We start from the raw sequence: 26,716 nt of genomic DNA, 5'->3' as shown, positions 1-26,716 counted from the left end.
CTGCACTTTCTGTGTGATCCTGCGCGCCCATCCAGTTGGGCAGGTACACACCCAGTTGAGGTCGGCGTGAGCAGCGCGCAGGCGGGGCGCCAGGCACTGGAAAGGTGCTCAGGGAAGGAGGTGGCGAAAATGCGCTCGACTGGGGCGGGGGGCGGCGATCTGCACTCCCGGGCGGCCCCTGTCCGTCTGGGCGACCTTGGGGGAGACAACTCAGTCCCTGGATGAAGGTGTGGAGCATCCATCCACTGCCCGTGCGTCTTCCTGCCTTTGTTCCTGCCGGCCTTTGCCAAGTAGGCCTAAGTTGGCTTCTCCGGAGTGAGTGGGTGTTTGGAGTTTCCGTGTAGACTGCCCGGCCCAGAAGGATCCCCGAGGTCAAGGGCCCGCCGGGGAGTTTTCGCGCGACGCGCGGGTGGGGAGCCGGGCGCCACCACGGGGAGCAGGGGCCGAGGGCTGGGTGACAGAGGGGATGTCGCTGAGCCCCCAAGGGAGGACTGGGCAGCCTGGAAGAAGGGACCCGCCCCGAGGCCCCCACGGCGCCTCCCGGGGCGTGGAGGCTCCCACTGATGCCGGATTCTGGAGTTGGGCGCTCAGAGCCAGCACAGGGTCGGGGAGGGAGCAGTCTTGGGTGACACGTCCGGGTACACGGGGGTCCCAGAGTTGGAGGGCTCCGGGTGAAGAAGGGAAGGTGGGTGGCCCGGCTGGGATCTCTGAGATTCAAAGGTTTACCCAGGCTCTGTGCCAGAGGAGCGCGCGCCGTGCCCGCTGCGCCCCTTCCCATGCCATCCTCTTTCTTTCTCGCAGCTGATAGGGGAATGCTGTCCTTGCTCCTCTGCGTCGTGTCCATCGCTCTTCCGCGCTTTATCAGAGCAGGTACGTCCGGTTAGTTCGGGTCGCAGCGGCTGCCCTCCCTCCCGATCTCCCCGCCGCTCTGTGCGAGCCCCGTCTCGAGCCCTGGAGCATCGCGTGCGGTGACTCTTGCCCCAGTGGTCCAGGCGGAATCCCGCGGGATGGGGAAACTGCAGGTTTCAGCTCCCAGTGGCTGATGCCCTGCGCGGAATGTCACCTTTGAGCTTTGAAGTGACTTGAAGCGGGGAGGAGTTGGGCAAAGTTGCAAGTCAAGACTCGAGTTAAAACGCACAAAGAGATTGTGATGCCTCTGTTTTATATGTCAAAGGGACGTTTTAGACCAAGGTAAAAAGCAAAGAAACTAGCAATGGAACAAATTACTTCTAAAGAAAAGCTAAGCAATGTGTTAGAAACGAACTTTAATGTGAGGGAATTGTTTAACAACCCTTTGTGGGACAAAATACTTATAGGTTTTATTTGGGACAGATTGAATTAACTGGAAGGCAGTGCTGAAGAAAAACAGGTCAAATGGGGCTCATAATAGGAACGCTCTCTCTGAAGGAGGAGGATGACGGAGTTAGGGTCTTAGAATAGAAGAAAGTGAAAGTTGCTCAGTCGTGTCCTACTCTTTGAGACCCCATGGACTTCTCCAGGCCAGAATACTGGAGTGGGTAGCCTTTCCCTTCCCCAGGGGATCCTCCCAACCCAGGGACTGAACCCAGGTCTTCCACATTGCAGGCAGATTCTTTACTAGCTGAGCCACAAGGGAATAGTAGGGAAAGAGACAAACATTCCAAATAGGAAAGATGATTTGGGGATGGGGGGAGGATTGGACTCAGTAAATTCCCTCTTAGGGACAGATGGAAGGAGTTTGGGTTATACTTCCACATCAGCAGACTGTTTTTAGGAAACCCTCATGCTGAGAAAATTTATAAATAAAATTTCAAATTAGCAAGAAAATTGAGGTATTTGTTCAAACAAATAAAAACCAACACCAGCACTCTCAGTGGTGATTATTTTTTCCCTTTCCTTCCCTAGATGCTTGTGAGGACTTGACTCTGCAAGAGATGGCATCAGTAGACCAGCCTACAGCTTTTAATTGCATCTACTCTCTGCCAACATCGGGGAAAGTAGATGCAACATGGTATAAATATCCTAGCAAAATCCCAATATCCAAAAACACACAGTCTAGAATTTACCAGAACCAAAATTGGATTTTGTTTCTCCCAGTGAAAGGGGAGGACTCTGGGATCTACCAGTGTCATACAAAGTAAGTTCCTCATTCAAAATAGAGCTCTCTCTTACTCATATATGTATATGTATATACACTGTTGTTGTTGTGTAGTTGCTAAATTGTGTACAACTCTTTTGCAACTTCATGAGCTGTAGCCCACAAGACTCCTCTATCCATGGGATTTCCTAGGCAAGAATACTGCAGTGGGTAGCCATCTCCTTCTCCAGGAGATCTTCCTGACCCAGGGATTGGACCCAAGTGTCATGCATTGGCAGACATATTCCTTACCACTGAGCCATCGGGGAAACTCTGTGTATATATGTGTATATACATATGGGTATAATTCTTTTAGAAAAAATCTTGATAAACTCTTAATCAATGTAGAAAACTCAATGAGAACAATATAGTTTTTGTGATTGTTATGAGATGGTTTCAATGAACAGGCTTTTAAACAGAAGAGATTTGTAAATCAGCTGCTGAAACAGGAAATGCATCTTTTGTCATTGAAATGCTGCCCAAGATCAGCCCAGCTTATAAAGCCTATTTATCCAATATGATCCTGCCTTCTTTCTTGAAATAAAAGTTTTTGTGACTGGAAGCTCATCCAGATAGGTATATGCCTTCTTTAAGCCCTTTTTTTGTAAGGAATCTGTTGTTAACAGTGTCCAAGCATCAGGTGTGTTCCAGGCCTCACGCTAAGGCTTGTACTAGGAAGTAACGTGAGTGAGTGATCTGGTGGGAGGTAACTGAGTCTGGCGGGGACTGCAGTGAACAGGAAAACATATGCCTCACCAAAATCGGCAAACTATTCAGTTCAGTGGTGGCACAGGCAGTAAAAAATCCACTTGCAATGCAAGAGACCCAGATCCCTGAATTGGGAAGATCACTTGGAGAAGGGAATGGCAACCCACTCCAGTATTCTTGCCTGGAGGATCCCATGGACAGAGGAGCCTGGCAGGCTATAGTCCTTGGGATCGCAAAGAGTCAGACACAACTGAGTGACTAACACACATACTCATTCAGTTCAAGGACATCTTCCAAATTGTCAAGGTAACCTGGAAATTAGAATGAGTGTGTATGTGGTTACCTTTCCAATAAGCTTTGTGTGTGTGTCCTAATTAAAACACTTCTGCAGACCTAATTTTGGCTGAGGGTCCCATTTTGTTGTCCTCCTTTGCTGACGGGCCAGAGAAGGCAATGGCACCCCACTCCAGTACTCTTGCTGGAAAATCCCATGGACGGAGGAGCCTGGTAGGCTAAGTCCATGGGGTTGTGAAGAGTCGGACACGACTGAGCGACTTCATTTTCATTTTTTGCTTTCATGCATTGGAGAAGAAACTGACAACCCACTTCAGTGTTCTTGCCTGAAGAATCCCAGGGACGGGGCAGCCTGGTGGGCTGTCTATGGGGTCCCACAGAGTCGGACACGACTGAAGTGACTTAGCAGCAGCAGCAGCAGCAGCAGCCAATGGGCATGACCTGCATGAATTATTTGACCTCCACGAGCCTGGCTTTCTTCTCTGTAAAGTGGAAATCAGACCAGTCAGATAGGATTGAAGTAAAAATTACCCCAGATCCCATGTGAAGTACCCCAGAAATGCAGTTGCATCTTTCCTCTCTCATGGTCCCTAGGGTCTCTAGGTCCTTTTCTGTGTTTCCAGATGACCACATGCCTCTCTGATTCCTGCCAGATTTCTCATTTCCGTGTGATTGACTCAGGGTGCGCTGTTATTCAGTGACACACGTGCAAGTGCCGGTAGTCTCATCCCCACAGTTTCACTCTCTGCAGACCAGCTGCCCATGTCTTATGGGGTCTGATTTCTGGCTTCCTCTAGGTTATTAATTAACTGGAGTTGGAGATTTTATGTCACGTGAATCTGGCTGTGCAGTCTGGATTTATTCATTTTCTATTCTAACTGGGGCTTTATTTTTCTTTATTTTTGTTGGAGGATAAATGATTCACAATGTTGTGTTAGTTTCAGGTATAGAGCAAAGTGATTCAGTTATACATATACATATGAAAAGTGAAAGTTTTATTTGCTCAGTCGTGTCTGACTCTTTGCGACCCCATGGACTGTAACCCGTCAGGTTCCTCTGGCAAGAACACTGGAGTGGGTTGCCATTCCCTTTTCCAGGGGATCTTCCTGACCCAGGGATCAAATCCTGGTCTCCTGCATTACAGGCAGATTCTTTACCTTCTGAGACATCAGGGACCCTGATGTATTTCTCTCATTTCAATATGTATTTTCTCTCAACAAGAGTATTTTCTTACATCATCACCAAATAGTTATCACATTCAGGAAATTTAACCAACACAATGCTTTTATCTACTCCCCGATTCATATAGTTTTATCTATCTTCTACAGGATGACTTTTATAAATGTTTTTCTTCCTTTCCTGTAGAGGATCCAATTCAGGATCATTGCATTGCATTTAGCTGTATTTTTTTTTTTAATTGGAGGATAATTGGTTTACATTGTTGTGTTGGTGGGCTTCCTTGCTGGCTCAGTGGGTAAAGAATCCACCCACAATGCAGGAGACGACCGCAGGCAGACACGGGTTTGATCCCTGGGAAGGGAAAATTCCCAAGAGGCGAGCATGGCAACCCGCTCCAGTATTTTTGCCTGTAGAATCCCCTGGACAGAGAAGCCTGATGGGCTACAGTCTGTGGGGTCATGAAGAGTCAGACATGACTGAAGCAACTGAGCACGCACACATACTGTGTTGGTTTCTGCTGTACAACAGTGTGAATCAGCTATAAGTATACATGTGTCCCCTCCTGGTAAGCCTCGATCCCACAACCCCACATCCCACCCCTCTTGATCATCACAGAGCCCCGAGCTGAGCTCCTGGTGCTATAGAGCTGCTTCGTGCTAGCTGTCTATTTCACACATGGTAGTGTGAATATGTCAATATTACTCTTTCAATTCGTCCCACCCTCTCCTTCCCCACTATGTCCAGAAATGAAATCAGAAAAAGAAAAATGAATATTGTATATTAATGCAGGCATATGGAATCTAGTGGAGAAGGCAATGGCACCCCACTCCAGTACTCTTGCCTGGAAAATCCCATGGACGGAGGAGCCTGGTAGGCTGCAGTCCATGGGGTCGCGAAGAGTTGGACACAACTGAGCAGCTTCACTTTTGCTTTTCACTTTCATGCATTGGAGAAGGAAATGGCAATCCACTCCAGTGTTCTTGCCTGGAGAATCCCAGGCACGGGGGAGCCTGGTGGGCTGCCATCTGTGGGGTTGCACAGAGTCAGACACGACTGAAATGACTTAGCAGCAGCAGCAGCATGGAATCTAGAAAAACAGTGTTGATGAATCTATTTGTGGAAAAGAGACTCAGATGAATAGAATAGACTTATTTTAAATCTCTTTTCATTGGGAAAAGATCTTCAGCTTGTTGTGTGTGTGTGAGTGTGTGTGATGTTGACATTCTTAAGGAGTACAGGCAATTATTTTATATTGCATCTCTTAGTTTGGGTTTGACAGATATTTCTTCCTCAGTCGGTTCAGGCTGAGCCTCCTTGGCTGGAATGCTATGGAAGTGATTTGCATTCTTGTCAGACAGCATACTCAGAGGTGCCTCTTGTTCACATGCTTGTTCTTGGGGATGTTCATTTTGATTATTTGGATAAGATGTCCTCCCATGTTTCCACAATCCAAATGCTTTTTTTTTTTTTTTTCCTTCTGTAATGAATGACTTGTGAGATGTATGTTGTCTTGTTGAGGTAAAGGGTTGGGCACAGTGCCTGGAAGAGAATTAGGAAATTTTTGGAGATGGACGGAATCATTTGGTTCTGCGACTGTTTGAGTTCCTGAAGTTACAATCTGTTGTTTTCTTACAGTGATATGGACATCTGTCCCAGAATGCGAGTCAACCTCACTGTGTTTGAAAAATATTGGTGTGGTGCTTCCGGAAACAGTCAACTGAACGTGCCTCATGAGTACAAGCAGATTCTGCAGGTCGGAAGAGATGACATCCTTATATGTCATCTCAACTTCCCAAACAATTTTTATTTGGATTCAGTAAAGTGGTATAAGGTAAAAAAAAAAAAAAATCCTAATGATATTTTCCTTCCTGTTCTTTGAAACCTTGGGGTTTTTTTTGTTTTTTTAAAGTTACCTTTTTTTCTTTAATAACTTTATTCATTGGCTGTCCTGGGTCTTTACCGCTGCGTGGGCTTTTCTCTGGTTGTGGCTACAGGGGATACACTCTCAGTGTGGTCCTCAGGCTTCCCATTGCAGTGGCTTCTCTTGTTGACGAGCATGGACTCTGGGGCGTGTGGGCTCAGTAGCTGGGGTGCTCTGGCTTAGTTGCTCTGTGGCATGTGGGGTCTTCCCAGACCAGGGACTGAACCCATGTCTCCTGCGTCGGCAGGTGGATTCTTTACCACTGAGCCACCAGGGAAGCCCTGTGTTGTGCTGTACTTAGTCACTTAGTCGTGTCTGACTCTTGTCGACCCCATAGACTGTAGCCACCAGGCTCCTGTGTCCATGGGGATTCTCCAAGAAAGAATACTGGAGTGGATTGCTATGCCCTCCTCCAGGTCTTCCCAACCCAAGGATCGAACCCAGGTCTTCCCACCAGGGAAACCCTATGTTGTACCTTCTAAAGCGAAATTGCTAAAGAGAGAGATTTGTGACCTAATTGCAATTGATAATTTAACCCTGCAAATTACTTATTTTTAATTTATAGTTATTAGAGCTTTGTAATTGCTTATTTGTATCCACCCCTCCTCCAGTTATTCTGGCTTTTCAGACTATCCTTCATTATTCTTTTTCATTTAAGATTAATTAAGTAGTTTCACTGAACGGATAATGGTTTCTTTGCATGCACAGTTCACGCACAGGATTCAAGAATCACGAAGTATCGGAAGGCACACCCTGGAAAGTCTCCTTCTCAGTTCTGATCCATATTTCCTGGGCCCATTGGCTGCTATCATCAGTTCCTTGCAGGCTTTGCATCATCCTTGTATAATTCCATACAAGCATACTGGTAGCAGCAGTCCTGGGAGGCTCAGCATGCTGGCATAAGTCCTTTTGTAGAAGGTTGCTATATGTCCTAGTCTTTCCTTTTTTATGGAAATGGGGCATCATATACTCACCCTTCTACACCTTGCATTTTTACCTTTAGACTTTCTCCTTTCTTGACCGTATCAGCAGATAATAATGTATAAGGCATAATCCTGGGCCAGCAGGAGCACAGGCTAGCATAGTATTTAATATTTGAACTAGTTTTTCCCCGCCGCTGCCCATTAGCCCTTGCCAGTACAACCCTCTGGGTCATAAGTTCTCTTTGTGCGAATGTTTCCATCTACTGACTCCATTTATTTAATGGCCATAGGATTATATAAATTTCTTGCTTATTCTTGAATGGGCTTTGGTAAGATTTTGTTTTCTAGCAAGTTGTTCTTTTCATTAAATGTTACAGATGCTCTGGTGTGAAATTACTAAACAATTTCAATGCTCTGCTTTTAACTTCTCCTTCTATAGTAAGGTTTACCTTTGCTCCCTACTGCGCTGTGTTTCTCTGCATCTCTGTCTGTCTCTCACACACACTCTCTCTCTTATTCAGTCTCGTAAGAGATTTGTCAGTTCTGTTACTCCTTTCAAAGAACCAGTCTTCGCCTTTATTGATTGTCTCTGTTGTGTATTTCACATTCATTGAGTTTGTTTCTGTTTTCTTCTCTCACAGGAATGTGGCAATGAATGTCCTTTTCCCTGCCTTTTATTTTATTTTTTCTTTTCCATTATGGTTTCTTACAAAATCTTGACTATAGTTCCCAATGCTATATAGTAGGTCTTTGTTGTTTGTTTTATATATGGTAGTTTATATCTGCTAGTCCCAAACTCCTAATTTATTCCTCCAGCCCTTCCTTTGGCAATCATATATCTTGAGTCTGTTTTTGTAAATAAGTAGTTGTATCATGTTTTAGATTCCATATATAAGTCATATCATATGGTATTTGTTTTTCTCTGTCTGACTTACTTCATTCAGTATGATAATCTCTAGGTCCATCCATGTTGCTTCAGATGGCATTATTTCATTCTTTTTTATGACTCAGTATTATTGAGATATAGATAGATAGTTGCAGATATATACCTCAGATCTCCTTTATCCACTCATTTGTTGATGCCCGCTTTTTCAGTCAAGTCCTCACTTGGTGAATCAATCAGAAGGACTTGAGTATGGTTCCACATTGATCTTTAGGCTATTTCAGAAATTGAGTTAGGAAGTGGGGATCATCCAAATAGTGTGTGAGGAAGAACAGATGGAATGAGGGGGCATTCCTTACTCACCTGGGCTTGCAGCCTCACTGGGTGCCATTAGATGGTGGTGCACTGGGGAACTTGGGCTCTTGTGGGTGGAGGACATTCTTGCTTGATCGCATCCTCCGACCAGACTCCTTTATGGAGCAGGTGTAATCCTTCCCCGTGAAGTCTATGCAGGCTTCTTTTCTCTCAACTCATGTTTATAACACTCACTCTAGCCTGTAGAATACTCTTTGTCAAATTTTCTGGGGATATATGTTTCATATATATATATATACATATGCTGTTATGCTCAGTCGTGGCCAACTTTCTGTGACCTCGTGAACTGTAACACCAGGCTCCTCTGTCCATGGAATTTTTCAGGTAAGAATACTGGAGTGGGTTGCCATTCCCTTCTCCAGGAGATAATATATATGTATCTTATAAAATATATATCTTATATAAATATATAAATATCTGGTGGCTCAGACAATAAAATGTCTGTCTGCCTGCATGGCAGGAGACCCAGGTTCCATCCCTGGGTCAGAAAGATCCCTTAGAGAAGAAATCTGGTAGGCTGTACAGCCCATGGGGTCGCAAAGAGTCAAACACGCCTGACCTGCTTCACTATATAAATATGTATGTTTTCAATTAGCTTATAAATTACCTAAGGTCTAGAGATCACATAGATTTCTTGTCTCTCCATGGTTCATGGACTGATGCTAATTAGGAATGTAACTGATACCCTAAGATACTCTTTGAATTGAAAAAAAGTGTTTTGTTTTTTTTTAAGGACTGTATAGAGATAGAAGGAGAACGGTTTATTTCTCAGGGAAAAAAGCTCTTAGTGAAGAATGTCTCGGTGGAGGACAGAGGGAACTATGAATGTCAAGCCAGCCTCACACATGCAAAGAAACAGCACACTGTTTTCAATAGCATCTCTGTGACTGTCAGTAAGTATGCGCTTACCCTTCACCTTGACTGCTCTTGGGTTTGCTTGAGATGAGTGGTTTTGGGCAGAAGGTTTCTCCATCCTGATTTTCCTGGGGATTAACACTCTCTCAAATATGTCTTTATTAGGATCAGAGGTTAGGGATAGTGGGGTGAAAGGCCATGAGCAGTTTAATTTTCTCATCTGAAAAAATAGAAGACTCAAAACTCCTGGTTTGTGCATGAAAATTAAATGAGATTGTGTCTATAGAGAAGCTCATGGGGTGCCTGAAAAAGTATAGATATTCAGTAAAGGTGAGAGTTGGACTGTAAAGAGGGCAGAGCACCAAAGATTTGATGTTTTCAAGCTGCGGTGCTGGAGAAGACTCTTGAGAATCTCTTGGACAACATGCAGATCTAACCAGTCAATCCTTAAGGAAATTAACCCTAAATATTCATTGGAAGGACTGATGCTAAAGCTGAAGCTCTAATACTTTGGCCACCTGATGCGAAGAACCAACTCATTAGAAAAGACCCTGTTGCTGGGAAAGATTGAAAGCAAGAGGAGAAGGGGGCGGCAGAGGATCAGATGGATGGATGGCATCACCAACTCAATGGACATGAGTTTGAGCAAACTCAGAGAGAGAGTGACGGACAGGGAAGCCTGGTGTGCTGCAGTCCATGGGATCTCCAAGAGTGGGACATGACAGCAACTGAACAACAGCAAATATGTCTCCCCAGAACAAGGCCCCATCCTTGTCTTGTTCAGCACTGAATTCCCAACACGTACTCCAGAGCCCGACTTAGACTACACACAAATCTATCAATGAACTGGATGATTGACTATGCTTATGCTTTAGTATTACATTGGGAGTTCTTTATCAGGTGAAATTTCAAAGGCGAAATGAAGAATACCTGAAGGAATCGTTGAGTGCAATCATCCATATGCACATCTTTGCAACAGACGTTTATTTGTAATCTGTTATGTGCCAGAACTTGTTAAAATGTGATAATAAGAAAAACTTTAAAATTCTTTCTTCTGCTGAGGAGCTATCAGCCCAGTTGTAGTGGAGCTAGAGATATACATGGATTGTCTTAACATTATGTGGCAAAGAGAGAGTTATAGACAGGGTCTGGGGAAGCAGGAAAAAAATCAAAAGTAGATGCATGGGTGGCAAATAAATAAATGGTCTTGGAAGGCTTCCAAGAGGAAGTATCTTCTCTACTGAAGTTTGAAGGATGAGCAGGATTTACAGAAGTAAAGAAGAGAGGGGAAAGGCAGAGATGAGAGCCTCAGACAATGCATAGGAATGTGTACCATCATAGTTCATGTTGGCTTTAAGAGTAATCTTGCTAGGGCATATAGAAGTGTGAGCTGAGGAGTGATGGGAGTTGAGGTCGTGGAGTTAAAGAGGGGCAAGGTCAAGGGGGCCGATTATACACTGGCTTTACCAAGTTGCCACTGAGGAGGCCTTGAACGCATGCAAGTGCAGAGCCCCAAGGCTGCACTCGTGATGAACAAGATCAGTTATGAGATGGTTCGAGAAGGAGTTGAAGAGGGTCTTGAGATCTAGAGACCGCTTAGGAAGCTGCCATAGCATCTTCTGGGTGTGGTCATCTGCACTTGGCTGCAAGTGGTGGGAGGCTGCTCTTCAGGCAGTCATGGATGGACCCTTTACTGGGTGCTCATCAAGGTCAGGTCCGGTGCCGGGCAGGGAGATCATGATGATGATGATAAGAGCCGTGACCGCTGCTCTGACGGAGCCCTGAAGTCTGAGCGGGAAAGAGGCAGAGATGAATCACACGATTCACGAATGAGACGGGTGATTTTTTTCACTTCTTTCATTTTGGCTGTGCTGGGGCTTCGTTGCGCGCGGGCTCTTCTCCAGTTGTGGGGAGTGGCACTCACTACTCTCTAGGTGCGGTGTGCAGGCCTCTCGTTGCACTGGCTTCTCTCGTGGCGCACAGGCTCTCGGATGTGCCGGCTTTGGCTGTCACGGCTGCTGCAGCACAGGCTCAGGAGCGGTGGCGCACTGCCTCAGTTGCTCCAAGGCATGTGCGATTTTCCTGGACCTGGGATCGAAACCTACGTCTCCTGCCTCAGCAGGTGAATTCTTTAGCACTGAGGCCCACTTGCCAAATATTGGTAGACAAATGGAGAAGGGAAGACATGGAGAAAGTCAAAGGGTTGGGGAGTCAACACAAGGAAGACGGTTATAACGTGAGGGAGAGGGAAGGTGAGGGACACAGGGGACAAACGGCGTGAAGAATACAGGAGGGCAGAGTCGGAGAATGGAAGAATGGAATTGGCGATAGATTGTTAGGGTTACTATTTCTCTCTGTCTAGGACTCAGGTCAGAGCTTCACTTATTGCCACTGCTTAGGAAGTATATTGGGTGACTAGGCAGTGAGAATTTATCACACAATCTCATCCGTTTATATTTACGTCCCATATATAACAGTGACATGACTCTTGGTAGCCCAGCTTTCAGATTTTTCCCTTAGCAATCCAATGATAACCTGGTTGAAAAATATGCATTTTTTTATGGAGTGATATTTTGTCACACTACGATTTTTGTTTTTTCTTGACCAATGTTTATTGAAGGTCTACCATGTTTTATGTTATGATTGCATTCAAGTAGTTGAGTATGTTTCTAACACAATCTCATGTGTTATGATGTTTTTAGCAGAAAAAGTGGGGAGTGGAGGAAGAATCCCTAAGATCATTTATCCAAAAAACAATTCAATTGAAGTAAAACTTGGTGAGTAAACTTATCGGAGCCTCTGAAGTTGCTAAGGGCCGGAGGCTTGGGGCAGGTACGGGGCAGAATAGAAGAGGGAGAGGAAGCTGCAGCAAACTGAGTCTCTCAAATGCAGAGAAACTCAGACATTAAAGACAGAGATGCGAAAGCTTATAAAGCAAAATAGGAAATCGGATGTGTGTGTGCTCTGTCATGGCCGACTCCTTGTGATCCCATGGACTACAGTCTACCGGGTTCCTCTGCCCATGGGATCCTCCAGGCAAGAATACTGGAGTGGTTTGCCATTCCCTTCTCCAGGGGATCTTCCCAATCCAGGAATCAAACTGAGGTCTCTGCACTGAAGGCAGATTCTTTACCATCTGAGTGACCAGGGAAGCCCATTTGCTTAAAAGTCTTTGGACCCACATGTTTTAAGGAGGGTTCTTTAGTTCTTTCAAATTTTCAAGGAAAGTTCAATAATAATAAAAACAATTAGGATATTTGTTTACAAATCACTCACCATGTGAATACTCTTGTGGATTTCATAAACACCTAGACAAGATAAGTATAGTTGTTATTAACTCTCAATTAACTTTGTTCCCCTCTCCTGTCTTTGAAAATTCTAGTCATTGTGCTTAGATAATTAAGAAAGAAAAGATAAGCCTTGGCAGAGCAAAATAGTCATATAAGTTAATTTAAAATCTTCCCACAAACAGAAATCAGGGTTTATTTGGCTTTCCTGGTGAATTCTGAAAAACATTTAATAAAGAATTAATACCAATTTTCAACAAATTTTTTAAGAGAGAAGAAAAAGAGGAAATAATCCTTATCGCATTTCATAAGGTCAGGAAAACCTTGACACCCAAACCCAAAAAGGACATCATTACAAAGGAAAATTTCAGACCAAATCATTCATAAATACAGGTGAAAAACATAAAGCAAATTGCTAGCAAATTTATTTTAACAATGTATGTAAAGGGAAAAACTGGGGTTACATGGAGCAATGCAAACTTGTTTAATGTTAGATAATTCATCTTTTGCATAAACTAGCTTAAGGAGAAAAAAAAAATGATACACTTACTGCATAGATACCGAAAAGTCATTTAGAAAACTTGAACTAGGAATTCATCATTTAAAAATAAAAATCTTTTAAAATTAGAAATGAAATGTAATGTGCTTAATCTGACTGGATTTGGAATTAGAAAACCAGAGTTCATGTCTCGCTCCTTCCTCTAATGTGTGACCTTGAGCAAGTCACTTGATCTATCTGGACCTCAATGTTCTCATCTGTAAGCTGGGCATAATAGCACCACTTCTTTTCTCCTCTGTAGGAGTGTTTTAGAGATGAAGACCAAAACATGTGTGAAATGCTTTTTAAATTGTAATGTTCTTTGCTAAGAGTAGAAGTAGTATCTGTGCCCCTGATGTCGTGACAAACACTGGCCCCAAGCTGGTGGTGTTTGGCCGCTTATTCTTGTCTGTGCAGTACACATCCTGTGTGGTTTCATGTCCTCCTCATCTCTGTCCAGGGAGAGAATAAAGCAGATGGATGTTGATCTCAGGGAGGATATTTTTGGTAACTGAAAGCTATTCAAGGTTCAGAAGCAAGGTGCCTTTATGATGCAGGTCACCTTGGTTGGGATCTCACTAAGTTTTTCTGAATTTGATTGTACAGGCTCCATGCTCATTGTCAACTGCAACATAACAGACACGCGGGACAACACAAACCCACGCTGCTGGAGGGTAAACAATACCCTGGTCGATGACTACTACGGGGAATCCAAGCGCATTCAGGAAGGAATTGAGTGGGTATCTTGCTTTCCTGGCTTCTCTACAACCTAGCATGCATTTCCCCATCTAACTGACATTGGTGCTGGTACTGCTTGTTAGGTGACTCTCACAGCCTCTCCCTCACTCCTTTTGGTGGTATGTTTCAGAGAGCCAAGCATCTGGGTCTGAGAAGATGCTCAGAGACTTTGCTGGTGGTCCAGTGGTTAAGACTCCAAGCTCCCACCGAAGGGGGCACGGGCTCCATCCCTGGTCAGGGAACTAAGATCCCTCATGTCCTGCAGGGCTGCCAATCAATCAATCAGTAGTAAAAATAATTTTAAAAAGATGCTCATGCTACCAATCCTGCTTACATCTTAGAGAAAGGAGGCAAAAAATCAAGCATGGCTTAAAGCATCCTTAGCTAGGCCTTATAATCAGTCTCATTCATTCCTACTTAGTTATATCATGAGCTATGGGCCTTCAAGGCTTAAACAGTGAAGTGGACAGTGACATGGGGATTCTTGGGGGAGATGGTGCGTGATCATTAGCTAATGGAGCGGTACAAACCCAACTGATGATGGTTTAAGCCGAGTGGTAGAAAAGAAGGCACATGAAGTCAGAGGACAGACCAATGTGTATTGGGTGTTGCAGTGTAAATAAGTTAGAATGGGTGGAGAGGAACCGGGGAGGACCCCTTAGGGCTGAGGACGGTGTCTCGAATGAGAAGGAGCGCACTTTTGTGTCACTGTCTGAAAGAAAATGCACATTACATTTGGAGCTACATAATCCATTGCCTCATTGAGCCAGCAGGGTATTCTCAGGGTAAAATAATGGTTCCAAGTGTACTCCAAGAGAGAACTTTATCCTCCAGACAAAAGTTCACAAAAACCTGGTGGGTGAAGACAGCTCATGTACGTATTAATGATGGGCTCTTTTCTTTTATAGAAACTACACTATTTTTCCAGAACATATTTTTTACACAGTGAACATAACCTTCTTAGAAGTGAAAATGGAAGATTATGGCCACCCTTTCATGTGCCATGCTGGAGTGTCTGCTGCTTTCTTTATACTGAAGCTCCCAGGTAATGTCCTGCTGGGGGGTGACTGCCCAGAGAGTTCCAGATGATGGCAAGGAAGCACACAGGAAAAGAGCATTGAATGCTTGCTGTGAGACAGCAGAGTGGTTCTGAGTAAGGAGACTCAATATGAAATCTAATTAAAAACTGATACCCTGTCTGAATATGCTCTCGGGGTCAGGCTGTTTTTTCACTGCAGTGTCCTTAGAAAGCTCCTTCTGAACATACATTGAGATTTTATGCATCAACACTCCAGGAAGCAGAGGTATTCCTTTATTACACCTGATTTGCTCAACTGGTAAAATCATGTGCTTGTGATTTTCAGCTTTTTGGTTGTTTATTAGAAGTCATGTGATGTAAAATGCCAATGTATATTTTTATCACGTAGCTTTGTAAAATTATCGATAGAGGCTAAATTCCGGTGTTTGAGCAGGAAGGACCCTTCTCTTCTCTTGTGTCATCAGCAGAGGTGAATTGCTAACATCGTTAGTTGCCTGGAGCCTGGACTTTGCCTCCCTGTGTGTGTGCAGATAGTGCACTTAGCAGTGTACAGAGTGTGCTCATTATCTAATGGAGGCAACGGAATCCGAGAGTGGAAAGTGAAGGGTGAAATCATCTGGAGAAAAGTCAGAGGCAGGGTTTGAAGTACCTTGTAGGAGACTGGCCTGTGGTTTCCCAAGACAGCTTTTTAAGAATAATTCTATTAACATCAACTCATTAGTTTTCGGATTGCTTCACACAAGAGAGAAGGCTTTGATTTGCCAGCAGTACTCTTGGAGAAGCGTTTCTCTGTGGTTCATCATCAGGAGTAGAATTGTTGGACAGTGTACCTCAGCGTCCAGCCCAGAGGAAAGAGGGGACTCTGACTGTGTGAAACCCTGGAGCTCGCTCAAGACCTGAAATGGCTATGGCTGAAATCTGCCTCAACTAGACTGAGGATGAGCAGTGAGAGTTCTGTGTCAATACTGACTTATAGATACTGATCGTGGAAGCACTGTGTTCAGAAGGATTCTGAGGCTCAAAACAAATGCATGGTGCTAGCTGTGAACACCTGCTTGATCATACAGGAGACGGAAAGGGTCCTTTGTCCGCTTTGTTTTCGGTTAGTTAAGAAACCTACGCTTACTGAATTCATCACTGTTCCGGTTAACGCTTATTTCATATCTCACATGCAAGGTATTTCTGGACAGGTGCACTCTGTTTTGTTTTCCCTAAATTCTTAGGAACTTAAATTCAAGCCTCATCTTCGTTTACTTGAAACCAGAGGTAAGATCACAGCTTCTCCGTTAGACTTTCTGATTTTTCTTGAAGACACCTATAGGTGTGAATCTGATTTTATTTTTGAGAAGTAGGATCTCCAGAGAGTTTGGATTGGGTGTGCCCTTCTATAAATTTCTTTTAATCACTTGTTCCTGGCTTACCATCTCAGCTTAAGGCTGGTCGTGGCCATGTGGACCCAAATGAGAAATCCCACTTTAAATAGAGTTTTCACTCGGATACCTGATGTCTCAACAGAGAGTTTCCCACTTATTTCAGTTTCAAAGCCAATACTCCCTTTGAACGTATTCATTAGTTTCCTGTTTTGAATGTCATCATCTTTTAGCTCATTTATAGAGCAGAGGGAATCGACACTCCTCAATGCAGTGAATGATCAATCCAAGAATTTCAGGGCATCACTCCTGTCTACTTTACTGGGAGCTTTTTGAATCTCATAAATATTGTGGGCCTGATCTCTTTATCATGATCGTTTATAATGCCAATATCCCTGACGTGTACAGTGAAGGTCCCCAGACGCAGTGTTCCTAAAGAGACAGGTGGTACAGTTGGTCCAAGAGCTGATAAAGGGTGAAGAAATCGGGGGTGGTGGGAGGGAGGAGGAGGAGAATCCATCGAATAGTTAGGAGCTAGAGGCTCAGACAAGAGGTCAGGACCGACGGCACCAGCGTGCAGAGCAGCTCCAGTTGGCAGGGCTGGGACTTCATCAGTGGATTGATTTTAGGGTACAGAAGGTGTTTTTATTTATCATGCTTTATTGTGCCATGTATTTGAAGACATACAAGTGTGCATAAGGATTTCTTTGCAAAATGTTTGCAACATGGTGTGGCCTGGTGCAGGTTGTGATTGGCTCTTTAGTAAGCTCCCCTTCCCCCACCCCTACCCCCTACCCACGCACAGTTTCCAGTGGGGACCTGAGGTCCAGGGAGGATGAAGGAAGTGGTAGACATGTGGTGGATTCTACGAATGGACAGAATTTCTCTTCCCCTCTCCTGGTTCCTCTTTTCTGATTCCCTCCTGGAGCCTCCTTTGGCAGCACAACTTTGGGCCATGGTAAGGCAGAAAGCTGTGGGCTGTTCCTCTTCTCAGATGCGTAGAAGCATGTTCTCAGGGACTTGGAGTTCCAGAGAAACTGGTTCTGCTCCTTGGACATCTGCCCACTGCTTTTTGCCTTAATTGCTCAGCAAGGTGCTCACAAAACACAACCAGGTGTAAACGCCCTTCCTGAGCTAGTGCCTTGCAGACAGGTGCCTCCCCGGCTGCTGCTGGTGAACAGGGCAGATGAGGCTGGACTTTGGCTTTGGCCAGTCTTGTGCAGCCATGGGGATGGCTTCCAGGGGCAGCAACTGGTGGTTCTTTATCTATAATGGGGGCGTGTGCATGCATACTAAGTCACTTCAGTCATGTCCGACTCTGTGCTACCCCATGGACCGTAGCCAACCAGGCTCCTCTGTCCGTGGGATTCTCCAGGCAAGAATACTGGAGTGGGTTGCCATTTCCTTCTACAGGGGGATCTTCCCGACCCAGGGATCGAACCCGCATCTCTTATGTCTCCTGCATTGCAGGCGAGTTCTTTACCACTAGTAGCACCTGGGAAGCCCCACGATGGGGGTCCTGCTGCTCAATTCTGAGTCACTGGGAAGGTGATTATAACAGTAATAGAACAGAATCAAGAATGTGCTCAATATTACGTAGCAACCTAAATGGGAAAAGAATTTGAAGAAGAATAGATACATGTGAATGTGTAACTGAATCCTTTTGCTGTACACCTGAAGCTAATACAACGTTGCTAATCAGCTGTAGATAGGTAGACAGATAGATGTGCTCCGTGTTGTCTGACTCTCTGCTGCCTCATGGACTGTAGATGAACAGGCTTTTCTGTCCATGGAATTTTCCAGGCAAGATTGCTAGAGTGGGCTGCCATTTCCTGCTCCAGGGCGTTTTCCCCACCCAGGATCGAACCCATGTCTCTTGTGTCTCCTGCATTGACAGGCAGACCCTTTCCCACTAGTGCCAATTGTTGTGGTTCGGCCGCTAAGTGGTGTCTGACTCTTTCTGACCCCATGAATGGCAGCACGCCAGGTTTCCCTGTTCTTCACCTGAGAAGCCCAATGAGCAACTATGCTCCAATATAAAATAAAAAGTTAAATTAAAAAACAATAAGTAAAGATGGTCAATAGCAGCTAAAAGAAAAAAAAAATAATAGTGACGAATGTGCAAGAAGGGGTGTCCCTGGCAGTCCAGTGGCTAAGACTTCGCCTTCCAATGCAGGAGGTGAGGGTTCTACCCCTGGTCGGGGAGCTAAAATCGCACTTGCCTTGCGGCCAAAGAACCAACGCATAAAGCAGAAGCAATGCTGTAACAAATTCAACAAAAACTTTAAAGATAGTTCGCATTAAAAAAAATCATTTTCTTTAAAAAAAAAAAATTGTGCAACAGAATCACCTGGAGAACATTGCCAATAAATGTGCTCAGGCTCTGCCTCTGGAGAGTCTAGCGATGAGTAAGGAGTTACCTGGCCAGGTGTGCTTTGACAGGTGAGCAGTCTTCTGCAGTCAGAGCCATACAGCATCTACCATCCGGAGCTAGGCGTCTACAGAGTTTGCCTCTCCAAGTTCCCAGGAGCACATTTATTCCTCAGATTCATGACCAAGACCAGGTTAATCTGCTCCCCACACCTATAATTTACTTCCCAGGTGGCCCAGTGGTAAAGAATCCTCCTGCCAATGCAGGAGACGTGGGCTTGATCCCTCGCTTGGGAAGATCCCCTGGAGGAGGAAATGGCAACTCACTCCAGTGTTCTTGCCTGGGAAATGCCATGGACAGGGGAGCCTGGTGGGCTACAGGCAAGCCCACAGGTCGCAGAGAGTCAGGCATGAGGAGTGACTAAACAGCAATCACAAAAACCTATTATTTAACTGTAAAGAAGTCTTTGTGTTATTCTCATTAACATTCAATACATTTCTATTTGGCATATGTCATGAGATTCGTATAAGTGAAGTGTGTAATTGACTCTTTGTAGTATTATTGTTTATTTATTTTTGCTGTCATTTGCAGTTCCAGATTTTCAAGCTTACTTGATAGGAGGGCTTCTCATCTTGACTGGTGCAGTGGTGTCTGCCATGTGTATCTACACCATTTTTAAGATCGACATTGTACTTTGGTATCGAAGTTCCTTCCATTCTGCAGGGCCCATAGAAGGTGAGTGTACTTGCTGTTGTTCAGTCGCCAAGTCATGTCCGATTCTTTGCAACCCCATGGACTGCAGCACGCCAGGCTTCCCTGTTCTTCACTGTCTCCCAGAGTTTGCTCAAACTCATGTCCATTGAGTCGGTGATGCCTTCCAACCGTCTCATTCTCTACTGCCTTCTTCTCCTTTTGCCTTCAGCCTTTCCCAGGATCAGGGCCATCAGGTGGCCAAAGCATTGGAGCTTCAGCTTCATCATCATTAAATCTGCTTTAATCTCTCTTAATTGGATAGAAAAAGGCATACACGGCTGAGAGAGGTCTGTCTGTGCAGCTTTCTGCACAGAGATCCATGGAGGCATCACTTTCAGGTCCACAGACTTGCAATGCTGATGGGAACTCGGGTGCTGGGGGGTCCAGGCATGCGTTAAGATTCCTTGTTGCACAGAAGGGCGATATTCACACGAAGTGCCTGCCTTTGCATAGAAAAAAACACATGCTTGTGCACAGGTTTGATGAAGCATAAGTGTCCTAACTTGGAGTTTAAATGAAATTTCAGAATTCAAAATCAGCAGCCATTGAGCAACCTGGGAAACAATGAATTCTTTTTTGAGAGCAAAATTCACTTGTGGAAATTGGCTGTGTGTGACCAGTGCAACCTGAAGCTCTTTTCTCTTAAGATTTTTTTTTAATGTATTTTTCATTGGAGGTTAATTTCTTTACAGTATTGTGTTGTTTTCTGCCATGTATTAGCATGAATCAGCCATAGGCAGACATATATCCCCTCCCTCTTGAACCTCCCTCCCACCTCTTACTCCGTCCCGCCCCTCGAGGTTGTCACAGGGCACTGGGTTGAGCCTCCTGTGTCACACAGCAGTTTCCCACTGGCTATCTGTTTTACACATGGTAACGTATATGTTTGCATGTTCATCCCACCCTCTCCTTCCCCGGCTCTGTGCACACGACTGTTCCCTATGTATGCCCTGACACTCTTATAGTGCTGTGGGCAGTGGGCTGGGCTGGGCTGGGCTGTGGTCCCTGGAGAGCCTGTTCCGTGTCAGCCCATCTCTGCCCGTGACCCTCCTGCATCCATCTGAGAAGAGGCTTCAGGGCAGCAAAGCTGTTTGTCTTTCCTGATACAGAGCTGCTTCATGCATTGACAGACAGGGCCCTGCTGGGGTGTCCCCAGAGCTCCGTCTCTCTGACTCACTGGGATTCCAGGGAGCGTGAGTGCAAAGTGCATGGTGAAGCTGCCGCGGGTGAAGTCAGATGTAGCAGGAAGAGGAAAACGAATTGCATGGTGTCTCATCCCATCCCAAGCGGGGGAAGCTGGACAGACAAGCGACTCAGGGAGCCCTGCCCTCTGTTCAGACCGGGCTGCTGACCAGGATCGGAGCCAGTGGGCTGAGGACTTGAGACGGGAACGGCCAGTCAGCCAGGGGTTCTCTTCTTCTCCTTTAAGTCAGCAAAGTGCACGCGTCCTTTGTGGCTACGTTTCCTCCAGCTCACTCGCTGATTCCCCTCTGAGTGTGACTTGAACAGTGAGTGAGTGATGAGACTCTTGAGGTGAACCCAGATGCTGTTCCCAGCTTTGTGTCCTTTGAGGACATTCTCTGGTTATTTGGGAACATACGGAGTCAGCAGCAGCAAAAACCAATGAAGAAGAGAAAGTGTGTCCTTCTCCTGATAAGTTTATTCCAACCAGATTAGTCAGGCTGCAGAAGTGATTCATAGTGAGGTGTGTCTAATTCAGAGTTTTATTAAGTAGTTCTGGATGGCCTTGGCTAAAGTCCATAAGTTCTATGTATTGTCTGTTAAAAAAAATTTTTTTTTGACATACAGTTGCTTAGCGGCGTTGCGTTCGTTTCTACTGTACAGCAAAGTGATTCAGCTATATGTGTACATACATCCCCGCTTTTTTGGATTTCCTTCCCATTTAGGGTCTGTCACCACAGAGCATTGAGTAGAGATCTCTGTGCTGTAGAGTAGGTTCTCATTGGTTGTTGGTCAATATTTTATGCATGCCTGCTCAGTCCCTTCAGTTGTGTCCGATTCTTTGCAACCCCATGGTCTCTAGCCCACCAGGCTCCTCTGTCCGTGGGATTTTCCCAGCAAGATACTGGGGTGAGCCCTGAAGTGCTCAGGCTTCTCTCTGCGGTGGCTTCTCCTGTTACGGAGCCTGGGCACAGTAGTTGTGGCCCACAGGCACACAGGTGTAGGTGCCCTGCAGCACGTGGAATATTCCTGGACCAGGGATTGAACCCGTGTCCTCTGCATCGGCAGGCGGATTCTTAACCACTGGACTACCAGGGAAGCCCTCCCCTCTCACCCACATAGTTTTTAAAATGACTCAGACCTTGGATTCCTAGTGTCAGTTCCACCACGTTCACGCATCAAGGCGGCTGCAGAGTCTTACCCAATGCTAAGGGAGGGGAAATTGAATTGAATCCTTCTCTTTATGGGTGTGGCGAAGTTTGAAAAGAGCCTGCGGGACTGGAAATACTTCTGGGGCTATTTTTGGAAAATACAATCTGACCCAGTTGCCCATAATGACTCAGGGATGAACTTTGTGAAGCTTCCTTTTCCTAATTTCATCAAACGAGTCTATATAACAAAGCCTCCATACAAACCCTAAAGGACAGGGTTTGGAGAGCTCCTGGGCTGGTGACCAGGTAGAGTCTAGGGAGAATGGGGCCCTGGAGAGGGCATTGAGCCTTTGCATTCTTTGCCCTGTGCATCTTCTCATCTGCCTTTTGATTCATGTCCTTTAAAAATCCTTTTATAATAAATCAATGATGTAGTTATTAATAGCAGCATGTTTCTCTGAGTCTGTGCGTTATTCTAGCAAAATAATTGAACCCAAGGCGGGGGTCATGGGAATCTCCAGTTTATAGCTGGGTGGTCAGGAGCAAAGGGGACACTCTGGACTTGTGACTGGTAGCCTGTTATTGTGTTGTGTTAGTCGCTCAGTCGTGTCTGACTCTGCGACCCCATGGACTGTAGCCCTCCAGGCTCCTCTGTCCTTGGAATTCTCCAGGCAAGAATACTGGAGTGGGTAGCCATTCCATTCTCCAGGGGATCTTCTCAATCCAGGGATTGAACCCGGGTCTCCCATGCTGCGGACAGATTCTTTACTGTCTCAGCCACCGGAGAAGCCCTAGTAGCAAACACGTTACCAAACTCAGCTCCAACTGCTCACCTCTCAAAAGCCACTATTCAGGAGATGGGGATTGGTTGGGAAATGAAAGGCTACTTTATTCAGGAGGCTGGCAACCTGGGAGAGGGTGGACTAATGTCCCAGAACTACTTCCTAAGATTCTGCTTGGCCGGGAATGTTTTTAAAGGGAAAAGGAGAAGTAATTTTAGTTAATCATCAAGATAGGGGCCAGGCTGGTTGCCATCTCCCACTGCAGGCAGGCTCCTTGACTCCTTGGGGTCTTTCTTTAGGAGCTCTCTTGTTCACACAGTGAGCCTATGAGCTGACTGAAGGGGAAGCTGGGGAAGAGATCTGGTCATCGCAAATTACTTATTCTTCATTTTAGCTTCTTTAAGAAAGGAGTCAACAGGTTAGGCAAGGTATTATGTGATCAAAATATTTGAAAGGTGTGCTTCAGACAGAGATGAGTTAAGGGTGGAGGTGCCTGATGTAAAGATTAAATTGAAATATAGCTATGCTGAGTGACAGGACAAAAGGGCCTCCTGCAAGATTTTTGGATTTCCTTCCCTTTGAGGTCACCACAGAGCATTGAGTAGAGTTCCCTGTGCCATACAGTAGGTCCTCATTAGTCATCTATCAATATTTTATATCTTCAAGAAGCTGCTTGCGTTAGGGAGATATCCCAGTTGGCTCAGTGGTAAAGAACCTGCCTGCCGATGCAGGAGACAGGGGTTTTATCCCTGTGTCAGGAAGATCCCCTGGAGGAGGAAATGGCAACCCACTCCAGTATTCTCGCCTGGAGAAGTCCATGGACAGAGGAGGCTGGTGGGCTATAGTCCATGGGATTGCAAAGAGCTGGACAGAACTGAGCGACTCACACAGACACAATTTGGTAAGAATAATTCCACGAGCTTGCCCTGTTTCCTTTTCAGATGGGAAGCTGTACGATGCTTATGTTTTATATCCCAAGCCTCAGAGAGAAAGCCAGAGTCATGATGTGGACACGCTGGTGTTGAAAATTCTTCCTGAGGTGCTGGAGAAGCAGTGTGGATACAAGTTATTCATATTTGGCAGGGATGAGTTTCCTGGACAAGGTATGTTTTCAGTGAGGTATAAAAATAAGAAATGAAGAAAATGAAAAGGAATCAGAATTCCCTGGTGGTCCAGGGGTTAGCATTCCTTACTTCCACTGCAGGGGGGCATAGGTTCTATCCTTGGTCCAGGAACTAAGATCCATCATGCTGAGACTCAATTAAAAAAAAGGAAAGAAAATGGAAAGGGATCTCTCTCTTCCTTCACTTCAAAAATGGCAGGAAGTATGATTGCCTTCTGTATGAAACCACAGGGAGCCCTTCACCTCCTCTCCCCACAGCCCCCAAGCTGAGAAGGTTAGGATCAATCTCTCTTCTTTCCTTAGGTTCATTCCTCTGACAGGATAACTGTGATTCCTGGTTGGGTATGGATATTGTTGACACATTTGTATGACCCTAGCCTTGACCAAGAGACCCAAAACAGACAACTGGTCATTGGCTGTGGAATCCTTGAGACTAATCACTGAGTATTTTCTGTTGGTTTGAATATGTAAATGAATACATGTTTAAAGCTGGTTTTTATGAGCTTCAGTCACCTCCAGTCCTCTCCTTGTTGTCATTCAGTCAGTAAGTTGTGTTCAACTCTGACACCATGGGCTGCATCATGCCAGGCTCCTCTCTCCTCCACTGTCTTTCAGAGTTTGCTCAAATTCAGGTCCATCGAGTCGGTGATGTTATCTAACCATCTCATCCTCTGCTGCCCCTTTCGCCTTTCGCCTTCAGTCTTTCCCAGCATCCGGGTCTTTTCTAGTGAGTCGGCTCTTCGCATCAGGCGGCCAGAGTATTGGACCTTCAGCTTCAGCAGCAGTCTTTTCAATGAATATCCAGGGTTGGTTTCCTTTAGGATCAAATAGTTTGTCTCAACTAAAAGTCCTGCATGTGAGAACAAATATCAAATACCCGATGTGCCACAGCTAAGACCTGGCACAGCCAAATAAATAAATAATTGGATAAAAAATGAATAGGGCTTCCCCGTTGGCTCAGTGGTAGAAGACTCCACCTGCGATGTAGGAGACACAGCTTGATCCCTAGTCTGGGAAGATCCCGCATGCCACCGAGCCGCTGTGCCCATGTGCCACAACCACCGGGCCTGTGCCCTGCTGCCCGTGCCCTGCAATAAGAGCAGCCCCCGAACTGAGAAGCCCAGGCCCCGCAACTAGGCAGTAGCCCCCGCTTGCTGCAACCAGAGGAAAACCCCTGCAGCAACAAAGACCTAGCCCAGCCAAAAATATGTAATACAATTTAAAGAAATGAAGAAAAGGTGTCTAAGTACCTTGGTTTCGTAGGCTGCTCCTATCCACAGCTTATCACATCTTTTCAAGTTATGAAATCCTTCTCCAGAAAGAAATGAAAGTGTGATCCAGGGCTTGTTACAAACATGCAGAAGAGCTCATGTTTCAATAACGGTTCATTCATTCACTTCTTCAACAAACATTTATTGAGCCCCTGCTGTGTGCCAGGCAATGTTGTAGGCACTAGAAATATTAAAATAAACCAAAGAGAAGAAGGACATGCTCTTGGGGAGGTTACAGTCTGTTCTTATATCCTAAGGATAAGGATGATATAAAACTTGGTCTTTATTTCTAAAAGACCCCAAGTTTATCTCCCTTCCCCAAGTCAGCAGAATATGTTATTTGGTTTCAAGTTAGTCCTGTAAGTCCTAGGCATTTAAATAGCCACGAAGCACAAGAGGGAAACATAAATAAGATTAGTACATTTGAACTGAGTACATATGTCCTATCCTTTAAAAGTCTCTTATTTAAAAAAAGAAAAGCATTTATCCTCTAATATATACCAGACTTTTAGCTAAGTTTCAATATACAAAGTTAGACATGATAAAAATGGGAATTATAACAAATACTGAATATTTATACATATGCAAGTAAATTATATACTATGAGCTTAATAAGTTTTGCATTAATCCGGAATGATTTACTATAAAACAGACAATAATAGACTTTTCGCTAGAATAGTTAATTCAGACAGTGGATTCTAGATATTATGGGTCTTAGTCAATAAAGAAAATGCTTTACTAAAAATTTATTTATTCAGGTGGAGAAAATTCTAGAAGCCCTGCATTTCCCATAGGAATGCTGTTTTGGGAAAATAAAAAAGACAGAAACCTTTAAAAAAAAAAAAAACAGTTGACATAATAAGATCCTTGTTCTGAGTATTTCATAACCAGTGGCTGTTTTTTTCATTTATTATTTTATTATTATTTCTAAAATTTATTGATTTGGCTGCATTTGGTCATATGGGATCTTCTGTTAAAGTGCATGGACTCTTGAGTTGTGGCTCGAGGACCTAGTTGCTCCAGGCATTTGGGATCTTAGTTCACCAAGCAGGCATTGAACCCGTGTTCCCCGCATTACAAAGCAGATTCTTACTCACAGGACCACCAGGGAAGTCCCTGTGGGGTTGTTTCCACTGTGAGCTGTTTTACATCTTCTTCCTTAATTTCCAGCTGTGGTCAATGTCATCGATGAAAATATTAGGCTGTGCAGAAGACTGATCATCATTATCGATCCCGATGAGCTGAGCTTTGACCTATTAAAGAACCTGTCAGAAGAACAAATTGCGGTCTACAGTGCCCTCATCCAGGACGGGATAAAGGTCATCCTGATTGAACTGGGGAAGGTCAAGGACTACACTGCCTTGCCAGAGTCCATTCAGTATATCAAACAGAAGCATGGGGCTGTCCAGTGGAGTGGAGACTTCACAGAACAGTCCCAGTGCGCGAAGACCAAGTTCTGGAAAAAAGTGAGATATCACATGCCTCCCAAGAGGTGGCCACCTTCTTGTCCAGCTGCTGAAGCACACACCCTTTGACCTCACAGCCAGCAAGTGGGAGGCCCGTGCGGGGTTCATCTCCCCTGATGGAAAGAATATCATCCCAAGGGTTGTGCAGAGTTAGAAAGGAAGCCTTGCATCGGGGCTGTTTGCTTGAAGCTTACTGTTTCTTGTTGTGTCCTTATGGAAGGACCTGGGTTTATCTGCTGCCTTTGCTCAGAGCTATTTCTTTAGGGGAAGACAGCACCTCTCGAGAAGCCCTCATTAACTGGCTGGCTCTGAGCACTCATGAAGACTTGTGAACAGAGAGGAGTAGCCTTTGAGCCCCTGGGGAGGAGCCTCGGAGGGTTTGAGAGTTGTG

At 45.0% G+C, this 26,716-nt stretch overlaps 1 protein-coding gene across 1 annotated transcript; it reads left to right on the top strand.

Moving 5' to 3' along the window:
- Positions 1–812: 812 nt before the first annotated feature.
- IL1RL2 (interleukin 1 receptor like 2) lies at positions 813–26,394 on the top strand. The gene is made up of 10 exons (XM_068978840.1): positions 813–870; positions 1,885–2,116; positions 5,933–6,128; positions 9,133–9,292; positions 11,957–12,031; positions 13,686–13,815; positions 14,726–14,862; positions 19,189–19,332; positions 23,407–23,568; positions 26,030–26,394. The coding sequence occupies exons 1-10, from the start codon at positions 813–815 to the stop codon at positions 26,392–26,394; spliced, it is 1,659 nt and encodes a 552-aa protein (XP_068834941.1).
- Positions 26,395–26,716: the final 322 nt, after the last annotated feature.

The sequence above is a fragment of the Capricornis sumatraensis genome, chromosome 1 (assembly GCF_032405125.1).
Source record: "Capricornis sumatraensis isolate serow.1 chromosome 1, serow.2, whole genome shotgun sequence".
Taxonomy (NCBI): domain Eukaryota; kingdom Metazoa; phylum Chordata; class Mammalia; order Artiodactyla; family Bovidae; genus Capricornis; species Capricornis sumatraensis.
The sequence above is the reverse complement of the archived record's forward strand: the minus strand, read 5'-3'. Positions and strand labels throughout refer to the sequence as shown.